The following is an 11,201-nucleotide window of genomic DNA, read 5'->3' on the forward strand; positions in this document are numbered from 1 at the left end:
AAGCACAGTTCCCGCTCAGCCCAGTCAAAACTGTTCGCTGCTCTGGCACCCCTATGGTGGAACAAGCTCCCTCACGACGCCAGGACAGCGGAGTCAATCACCACCTTCCGGAGACACCTGAAACCCCACCTCTTTAAGGAATACCTGGGATAGGACAAAGTAATCCTTCTAACCCCCCCCTAAAAGATTTAGATGTACTATTGTAAAGTGGTTGTTCCACTGGATATCATAAGGTGAATGTACCAATTTGTAAGTCGCTCTGGATAAGAGCGTCTGCTAAATGACTTAAATGTAAAATGTAAATGTAAATGTTTATATGTTGAGTAAAATACTTTTTATTTACTCATATCTGCTGTCCTGCACTTGACTCCTATACACCAGCTACACACAGACTTCCTGACAACACCTGTCAGGTGGATGGATTATCTTGGCAAAGGACGGGCTCATGGGCTTATGGTATGGGCTCACTAACAGGTATGTGTACAAATTTGTGTACAACATTTTAGAAAAAAAAGCTTTTTGTGTGTGTGGAACATTTATGGGATCTTTTATTTCAGCTCATGAAACATGGGACACTTTAAATGTTGCGTTCATATTTTGCTTCCGTGTAGTTGTATCCTGACCTTCACTACAGCATACAGACGTGTTGAATACTCAGTAATACTTTATAATAATCGCCTCTAATAAATAATTTATAAACCATTTATTAGATGCTGTACCGACTATTAACAAATACTTCTCTAAACGATTAATTAAAGGACGTTATTAAAAGCGTTATTGTGTTGTCTTTATTACTGTCGATAAGGATGTTTGCTTATTTGTTTGTTTGTTTATCTATCAGTTGTGAATGGGCCTGGTGGACAGTATTAATTGCGGAGAAGTAGAGTTTACCACTAATGGGAATTTCATGAGACCTGGTTTGTTTGTATTTTCTGCTTGGATATTAAAAGTGATGGATGCTCTAATCCTTCATAACACCAGATATCGACTAAGTGTCTCCGTTATTTCCAGAAGCTTTGAACACAGCCACAATTGATTATTTCACTTTGCACTCTCTATTCTATACTGTATATCCCCCTGTGTAAAACTGGCAAGGCAGTATCACTCATTCTGGTGGTGGGATTTCTTTTCTTAAAAAGACATGTAATGATTAAGGAGCTGTAACTCTAAATGTTTTTTTCTGGCTAGTAGAATTAGGGTATACTACAGTGTCCATGTAATAACTCCTACTGAGACTGAGGCTGTCCTAATATGGACACCGTATAAACAGCTCTAGAACAAGGTACAATTGCCCATATACACTACCGGTCAAAAGTTTTAGAACATCTACTCATTCAAAGGTTTTTCTTTATTTGCACTATGTTCTACATTGTATAATAATAGTGAAGAAATCAGAACTATGAAATAACATATAGAATCATGTAGTAACCAAAAAAGTGTTAAACAAATCAAAATATATTTTATATTTGAGATTCTTCAAATAGCCACCCTTTGCCTTGATGACTGCTTTGCACACTCTTGGCATTCTCTCAACCAGCTTCACCTGGAATGCTTTTCCAACAGTTTTGAAGGAGATCCCACATATGCTGAGCACTTGTTGGCTGCTTTTCCTTCACTCTGCGGTCCGACTCATCCCAAATCATCTCAAATTAGTTGAGGTCGGGGGATTGTGGAGGCCAGGTCATCTGATGCAGCACTCCATCACTCTCCTTCATGGTAAAATAGCCCTTACACAGCCTGGAGTTGGGCTGGGTCAATGTCCTGTAGAACAACAAATGATAGTGGGACTAAGCCCAAACCAGATGCGATGGCGTATCACTGCAGAATGCTGTGGTAGCCATGCTGGTTAAGTGTGCCTTGAACTCAAAATAAATCACAGACAGTGTTACCAGCAAAGCACTGCCACACCATAACACCTCCTCCTCCATGCTTTACGATGGGAAATACACATGCAGAGATCCTCCGTTCACCCACACCGCGTCTCACAAAAGACATGGCGGTTGGAACCAAAAATCGAAAATTTGGACTCCAGACCAAAGGACAAATCTCCACCGGTCTAATGTCCATTGCTCGTGTTTCTTGGCCCAAGCAAGTCTCCTCTTCTTATTGGTGTCCTTTAGTAGTGGTTTCTTTGCAGCAATTCGACCATGAAGGCCTGATTCACACAGTCTCCTCTGAACAGTTGATGTTGAGATGTGTCTGTTACTTGAAATCTGTGAAGCATTTATTTGGGCTGCAACGTCTGAGGCTGGTAACTCTAATGAACTTATCCTCTGCATCAGAGGTAACTCTGGGTCTTCCATTCCTGTGGCAGTCCTCATGAGTGCCAGTTTCATCATAGCGCTTGATGGTTTTTGCGACTGCACTTTAACCTCTATGGGACCGGCGGGACGAATTCGTCCCACCTACGTAACAGCCAGTTGAATCCTGTGGCGCGATTTTCAAATACCTTAGAAATGCTATTACTTCAATTTCTCAAACATATGACTATTTTACAGCGATTTAAAGACAAGACTCTCGTTAATCTAACCACACTGTCCGATTTCAAAAAGGCTTTACAACGAAAGCAAAACATTAGATTATGTCAGCAGAGTACCCAGCCAGAAATAATCAGACACCCATTTTTCAAGCTAGCATATAATGTCACAAAAACCCAGAAGACAGCTAAATGCAGCACTAACCTTTGATGATCTTCATCAGATGACAACCCTAGGACATTATGTTATACAATACATGCATGTTTTGTTCAATCAAGTTCATATTGATATCAAAAACCAGCTTTTTACATTAGCATGTGACATTCAGAACTAGCAAATTCCCCGCAAACTTCCGGGGAATTCGCTAACAATTTACTAAATTACTCACGATAAACGTTCACAAAAAGCATAACAATTATTTTAAGAATTATAGATACAGAACTCCTCTATGCACTCGATATGTCCGATTTTAAAATAGCTTTTTGGTGAAAGCACATTTTGCAATATTCTAAGTACATAGCCCAGGCATCACGGGCTAGCTATTTAGACACCCGGCAAGTTTAGCACTCACCAATATCACATTTACTATTATAAAACTTTGATTACCTTTTGTTGTCTTCGTCAGAATGCACTCCCAGGACTGCTACTTCAATAACAAATGTTGGTTTGGTCCAAAATAATCCATCGTTATATCCGAATAGCGGCGTTTTGTTCGTGCGTCCCAGACACTATCTGAAATGGTAAATCAGGGTCGCGCGCATGGCGCAATTCGTGACAAAAAAAATCTAAATATTCCATTACCGTACTTCGAAGCATGTCAACCGCTGTTTAAAATCCATTTTTATGCCATTTTTCTCATAAAAAAAGCGATAATATTCCGACCGGGAATGTCCATTTAGCTAAACAGAGGAAAGTAAACAAAGCTTTCGGTCGACGCGGGCACGAGCCTGAGTCTCACAGTACTGTAACCAGCCACTACCCAAACGCACTACTTTTTTTCAGCCAGAGCCTGCAAAGCCACTATTCAGCTTTTTACCGCCTTCTGAGACCCTATGGCAGCCGTAGGAAGTGTCACGGGACAGCTAAGATCCTCACTCTTCAATAAACAGAGACAAGAAGAACGACACCTTGTCAGACAGGCCACTTCCTGCATGAAACCTTCTCAGTTTTTTGCCTGCCAAATGAGTTCTGTTATACTCACAGACACCATTCAAACAGTTTTAGAAACTTTAGGGTGTTTTCTATCCATATGTAATAAGTATATGCATATTCTAGTTACTGGGTAGGAGTGGTAACCAGATTAAATCGGGTACGTTTTTTATCCGGCGGTGTAAATACTGCCCCCTAGCCCTAACAGGTTTTAAGAAACTTTCAAAGTTCTAGAAATTTTCCAGATTGACTGACTTTCATGTCTTAAAGTAATGATAGACTGTCGTTTCTCATATCAAATCAAATGTTATTGGTCACATACACATGGTTAGCAGATGTTAATGTGAGTGTAGCGAAATGCTTGTGCTTCTAGTCTAGACAGTGCAGTAATGTCTAACAAGTAGTCTAGCAAATTCACAATGACCACCTTACACACACAAATGTAAAGAGATGAATAAGAATATGTACATATAAATAGGTGGATGAGCGATGGCCGTGCAGCATAGGCAAGATGCAGTAGATGGTATAGAATACAGTACAGTTGAATTTGGAAGTTTACATACACCTGAGCCAAATACATTTAAACTCAGTTTTTCACAGTTCCTGACATTTAATCCTAGTAAAAATTCCCTGTCTTAGGTCAGTTATGATCACCGCTTTATTTTAAGAATGTGAAATGTCAGAATAATAGTAAAGAGAATGATTTATTTCAGCTTTTATTTCTTTCATCACATTCCCAGCGGGTCAGAAGTTTACGTACACTCAATTAGTATTTTGTAGCATTGCCTCTAAATTGTTTAACTTGGGTCAAACGTTTGGGTAGCCTTCCACAAGCTTCCCACAATAAGTTGGGTGAATTTTGGCCCATTCTTCCTGACAGAGCTGGTGTAACTGAGTCAGGTTTGTAGGCCTCCTTGCTCGCACACACTTTTTCAGTTCTGCCCACAAATGTTCTATGGAATTGAGGTCAGGGCTTTGTGATGGCCACTCCAATACCTTGACTTTGTTGTCCTTAAGCCATTTTGCCACAACTTTGGAAGTATGCTTGGGGTCATTGTTCATTTGGAAGACCCATTTGCTACCAGGCTTTAACTTCCTGTCACGTCCTGACCATAGAAAGCTGTATTTTCTATGGTAGAGTAGGTCGCTTGCATTTTTTATCGCTTGCATTTCAATATTATCGCTTGCACAGTGCTCCTTGGGATGTTTAAAGCTTGGGAAATCTTTTTGTATCCAAATCCGGCTTTAAACTTCTCCACAACAGTATCTCGGACCTGCCTGGTGTGTTCCTTGTTCTTCATGATGCTCTCTGCGCTTTAAACGGACCTCTGAGACTATCACAGAGCAGGTGTATTTATACGGAGACTTGATTACACACAGGTGGATTCTATTTATCATCATTAGTCATTTAGGTCAACATTGGATCATTCAGAGATCCTCACTGAACTTCTGGAGAGAGTTTGCTGCACTGAAAGTAAAGGGGCTGAATAATTTTGCACGCCCAATTTTTCAGTTTTTTATTTGTTAAAAAAGTTTGAAATATCCAATAAATTTCGTTCCACTTCATGATTGTGTCCCACTTGTTGTTGATTCTTCACAAAAAATTACAGTTTTATATCTTTATGTTTGAAGCCTGAAATGTGGCAAAAGGTCGAAAAGTTCAAGGGGGCCGAATACTTTCGCAAGGCACTGTAGTCCTGAAATGTCACTGGTCCTGCATGTGCTTGCTGAAAGTTCAGCCTGTAGTGGACAGAGCCTTGGGGAATTGATCAGCTACCTTGTTTATTAATAGTGCGGTTGAGCGGTGTGCCCTCTGAGAGCTCATGTGCAAACGGATACACACACACACTACACAGTACGCACACATACAAACATTTGCGCGTATGCTCACACACACACAAATGGACACACTGCTTCACAGATGCATTTATGTGGACACACTCATTTACGTACACACACACACACACACACACACACACACACACACACACACACACACAGAGAGATGGTAAGGGTAGATAACAACACATCTGCCACGCAGATCCTCAACATGGTGGGGCCTCAGGGGTGCGTGCTCAGTCCCCTCCTGTACTCCCTGTTCACCCATGACTGCATGGCCAAGCACGACTCCAACACCATCATTAAGTTTTCTGACGACACAACAGTGGTAGACTTGATCACCGACAACGATGAGGCAGCCTATAGGGAAGAGCCGAGCACGCCTCCATTCTCATCGACAGGGCTGTAGTGGAGCAGGTTGAGAGCTTCAAGTTCCTTGTTGTCCACATCACCAACGAACTATCATGGTCCAAACACACTAAGACAGTCGTGAAGAGGGCACGACAATGCCTATTCCCCCTCAGGAGACTGAAAGGATTTTATATGGGTCCTCAGATCCTCAAAATGTTCTATAGCTGCACCATCGAGAGCATACGGACTAGTTGCATCACCGCCTGGTATGGCAACTGCTCGGCCTCTGACCGCAAGGCACTACAGAGGGTGTCAGAGGAAGGCCCTATAAATTTCCAAAGACTCAAGACACCAAGTCATAGACTGTTCTCTCTGCTACCACACGGAAATCCTTATCCCAGTCTGCAGTTCCCACATGCTTCAAGAGGGTCACCATTGTTCCTGTTCCCAAGAAAGCAAAGGTAACTGAGCTAAATGACTATCGCCCCGTAGCACTCACTTCCGTCATCATGAAGTGCTTTGAGAGACTAGTCAAGGACCATATCACCTCCACCCTACCTGACACCCTAGACCCACTCCAATTTGCTTACCGCCCCAATAGGTCCACAGACGACGCAATCGCAATCACACTGCACACTGCCCTAACCCATCTGGACAAGAGGAATACCTATGTAAAAATGCTGTTCATCGACTACAGCTCAGCATTTAACACCATAGTACCCTCCAAACTCGTCATTAAGCTCGAGACCCTGGGTCTCGACCCCGCCCTGTGCAACTGGGTCCTGGACTTCCTGACGGGACACCCCCAGGTGGTGAGGGTAGGTAACAACATCTCCACCCCGCTGATCCTCAACACTGGGTCCCCACAAGGGTGCGTTCTCAGCCCTCTTCTGTACTCCCTGTTCACCCACGACTGCATGGCCATGCACGCATCCAACTCAATCATCAAGTTTGCAGGCGACACTACAGTGGTAGGCTTGATTACCAACAATGACAAGACGGCCTACAGGGTGGAGGTGAGGACCCTTGGAGTGTGGCGTCAGGAAAATAACCTCACACTCAATGTCAACAAAATAAAGGAGATGATCGTGGACTTCAGGAAACAGCAGAGGGAGCACCCCCCTATCCACATCGACGGGACAGTAATGGAGAAGGTGGAAAGTTTTAAGTTCCTTGGTGTACACATCACGGACAAACTGAAATGGTCCACCCACACAGACAGCGTGGTGAAGAAGGCGCAGCAGCACCTCTTCAACCTCAGGAGGCTGAAGAAATGTAGCTTGTCACCAAAAACACTCACAAACCTTTACAGAAGCACAATCGAGAGCATCCTGTCAGGTACGGCAACTGCTCCGCTCACAACTGTAAGGCTCTCCAGAGGGTAGTGAGGTCTGCACAACGCATCACCGGGGGCAAACTACCTGCCCTCAAGGACACCTACACCACCCGATGTCACAAGAAGGCCAAAAAGATCATTAAGGACAACAACCACCCGAGCGGCTGCCTGTTCACCCCACTATCATCCAGAAGGCGAGGTCAGTACAGGTGCATCAAAGTGGGGACCGAGAGACTGAAAAACAGCTTCTATCTCAAGGCCAACAGACTGTTAAACAGCCATCACTAACATTGAGTGGCTGCTGCCAACATACTGACTCATCTCTAGCCACTTTAATAATGAAAAAATGGATGTAATGAATGTATCACTAGCCACTTTAAAAAATGCCACTTTATATAATGTTTTCATACCCTGCATTACTCATCTCATATGTATATACTGTACTCTATACCATCTACTGCATCTTGCCTATGCCGTTCGGCCATCGCTCATTCATATATTTTTATGTACATATTCTTATTCATTCCTTTACACTTGTGTGTATAAGGTAGTTGTTGTGAAATTGTTAGGTTAAATTACTTGTTAGATATTACTGCATGGTCGGAACTAGAAGCAGAAGCATTTCGCTACACTTGCATTAACATCTGCTAACCATGTGTATGTGACAAATACAATTTGATTTGATTTGAAGCGGTACTGGAGGTCCAAAAGGCTTCTTAATAGCTTCTACCCCCAAGCCATAAGACTCCTGAACAGCTAATCAAATGGCTACCCAGACTATTTGTATTGACCCCCCACCCCCATTTTTACGCTGCTGCTACTCTGTTTATTATCTATGCATAGTAACTTTACCTTTACGTACACATACATATTACCTCAACTAACCGGTTCCCCCGCACATTAACTCTGTACCGGTACCCCCTGTATATAGCCTCGGTACTGTTATTTTACTGTTGCTCTTTAATTATTTGTTATTTTCCTATTTTCTTTTTAATTATACTTTTTTTAACTTCTGTTTATTTTAGTAAATACTTTCTTAACACTTATTTGTTCTTAAAACTGCATTGTTGGTTAAGAGCTTGTAAGCATTTCACTGTAAGGTCTATACCTGTTTGTATTCGGCGCATGTGACAAATACAATTTGATTTGAATAAAAAATCAACAGTCATTTTGATGTGGTTTATTTATCAGGTACTGTCCTAAAGTTAGAAACTTCCTGTTAGCATTTACTGTCAAAACAACGTAAAGCTTACTGACTGGCTAGAAGTAGTTGGGAATGTCTTTACCATATTCAACTTTTTGCCCTCTGTTCTGTCTGTTTCTGTTCCCCCCTCCTACCTCCTCCCTTTTGTCTATCCTGCCTCCCTTTTCCCCGTAATGCCTTCTTCCTTTCCCCCTCCTGCCTCCTTCCTTTTCCCCCTCTTGCCTCCTACCTTTTGGCCATCCTGTCTCCCTTTTCCCCCTCCTGCCTTTAACCCTCCTGCCTCCTGTTTCCTCCCTTTTATCCCTCCTGCCTCCTCCCTTTTATCCCTCCTGCCTCCTCCCTTTTGTCCCCTCCTGCCTCCTCCCTTTTTCCCTCCTGCCTCCTCCCTTCTCCCCATCCTGTCTCCTCTCTTTTATCCCTCCTGCCTCCTCCATTTTGTCCCCTCCTGCCTCCTCCCTTTTTGCCCTCCTGCCTCCTCTCTTTTTCCCTCCTGCCTCCTCCCTTCTCCCCATCCTGTCTCCTCTCTTTTCTCCCTCCTGCCTCCTCCCTTTCCCCCTCCTGCCGCCTCCCTTCCCCCGCCTCCTCCCCCTCCTCCAGAACCATTCTCAGGATGGTAGAGGTGTGTGTGTGTGCGGCGGAGGACAGTGACAACATAGAGACACAACGACAGCAGCAGCAGCAGGCATGGAGGAGGGGGCCACTCCCGACCCAGAGTTTGTGGACGTGGACCAGGGCATGACGCTGGCCTGTGTGGCCTTCCTCTGCCTTCTCCTGGTGGCCATGATCATCCGCTGTGCCCGGGTCATCATGGACCCCTACAGCGCTATACCCACCTCCACCTGGGAGGAGCAGCACCTGGATGACTAGCGGGGAACAAGCTGTGCTGTTACACATATAACCACACCTGTGAGGGTGCAGACGCATAGGCACGCAGGGACATGCACATGAACGCAAGCGTGGGTAAACACGCACATGCACAAAAGAAAGGAGAAGAGAGGAGAGCTTGACCAGAGAGGAGAGTAGAAGAAAGGAGAAGAGAGTTATGGTCCCAAACAGTAACACTGCCTGTCAACACATCTATTGTCTGGTATCAGTCAGTACTTGAGAAGCGCTGGACTGGATGACAATCAACCATGGTCTGGACGCATTACAGTCTGTGTCTACACCTTCACCCTGTAAACTGCTTCCTGTACACACTAGGCAATACTGGTCATGATGATGATGATGAAGAGAAAGACTATTTAGTACTTTAGGACTTTTTTCAGTTAATTTATTGATCTTACAAAAACATCTGAAGTTTTGTACATTTTATAAGGAAAATAACAATGACTTTGTCTACATAATAGTACTGCTCATGAAACAGGGCCTGTGTTTTTCAGCTTATAGACTAATAAGGCTCAGAGAAACTTTATCCATGCGTCATGTCTGAAAATGTGTGTCAGGCAACAGTATTGCAAAGTAGTGGGAAATAATGTCATCTGTTACAGTCTATATACACACACACACACACACACACACACACACACACACACACACTACACTGCCCACCAAACTGAGAGCAGGCACCTCACTCCAATAACTTGTGGCTATCATCCCCAGCCTTGTCCTCTTCCAGTCATAAATCATCCTTGTTTGCGGCTGCTGTCTGCCCATTAGTTTAAGCACAAAATGGTTATGTTCTGTTATGATGACTTATGTCTCTAGCCAGTGCATTTATTACTTGTGAAACGATTGTATGACTTGCATGTAATGAAGTGCCTCAGCTGACACCACAGAATAGCCAAGCTTGGCTGAATTTCAAATCAACTCCTCTCCTCTATTCTATGGATAGGTGTGAGCAATAGGGTGAATATACCTCCTAGCCAATCAGAAGGCAAGATGAAGCAAGGCAATCACCATGATATGTGATTTAACCTGTCCGATACGTTCATCGGTGCATAGGGGGTAGAGGGGGTAGGGATTAGGGTCGGTTTGGATTTGAGCAGATTATTGACAAGCATTAACCGGCAAATTAGCGGCAAGTGACGATTTGATATGAACCCAGATTGTGCTACATTTAGCCTGTCTATAATAAAGATGATTATGAATTACAAAAACCCTCTTTTGGATGAGCGAGTTGTCTTGGTGTGAGATTGTAATTAGCTGTAAATGAAAACCTAACGGAATCTAATCTTACTTGATCTGGACATGTAATTGGGTCGTGTGGAAAGCCCGATGACATTTCGCTCAGTGTTCACCCACGGGTAACTCTCTAAGTTCCCTAAGGGCCATTCTCATCAACTCCTATTTCATATAGAAGACTTAGAAATAGTTAGTGTGCTGCTACCATTTTGAATTCTGTGTTGCAGCTCGAGTCCAACTCACCACACTATTGGTATGGGACCCATGGCACCCTATTCCCTATTTAGTGCACTACTTTTAACCAGAGCCCTATGGTCAAGGGTACTAAAACAATAATAAGGTGCCACTTGGGACAAATCCTTGATGTAAAATCTCGACAATCTTGAGGTTTCAAGGTTAGGTCCACTGTCTGCAAACAAACCAGCTAATACATACGAGCATTATGCTAATCAGGTTAAATTAGAATAAAATAAAGTTTCAGGAAATAAATGTTCCTCAGGGAGACAGGCTGTCATGTAGATGGTCTAACTCCTTTAAGGATAAATCCCTCCCTCCCTCCCTCCCTCCCTCCCTCCCTCCCTCCCTCCCTCCCTCCCTCCCTCCCTCCCTCCCTCTGTTTTTCTAAGCCTGTTTCTCTCCACAGCAGAATGAGGCCTCCAGCTCTGACACTCAGTCTGTGGTAAAGGTCGGAGTTGTTCTCCTGTTGAACATGCTTTCAGGGGCA

At 43.5% G+C, this 11,201-nt stretch overlaps 1 protein-coding gene across 1 annotated transcript; it reads left to right on the forward strand.

The window, feature by feature from the left end:
• The first annotated feature begins 8,956 nt into the window (after positions 1-8,956).
• Positions 8,957-10,379, forward strand: LOC123730791 (cortexin domain-containing 1 protein). Its single transcript, XM_045708759.2, has one exon. The coding sequence runs from the start codon at positions 9,041-9,043 to the stop codon at positions 9,221-9,223; it is 183 nt and encodes a 60-aa protein (XP_045564715.1). The 5' UTR covers positions 8,957-9,040; the 3' UTR covers positions 9,224-10,379.
• Positions 10,380-11,201: the final 822 nt, after the last annotated feature.

This window comes from Salmo salar, chromosome 26 (genome assembly GCF_965601325.2).
Source record: "Salmo salar chromosome 26, fSalSal1, whole genome shotgun sequence".
Taxonomy (NCBI): domain Eukaryota; kingdom Metazoa; phylum Chordata; class Actinopteri; order Salmoniformes; family Salmonidae; genus Salmo; species Salmo salar.

Coding starts and splice junctions, on each gene's coding strand:
- LOC123730791 (XM_045708759.2), top strand. CDS start 9,041: ATGGAGGAGGGGGCCACTCCCGACCCAGAGTTTGTGGACGTGGACCAG.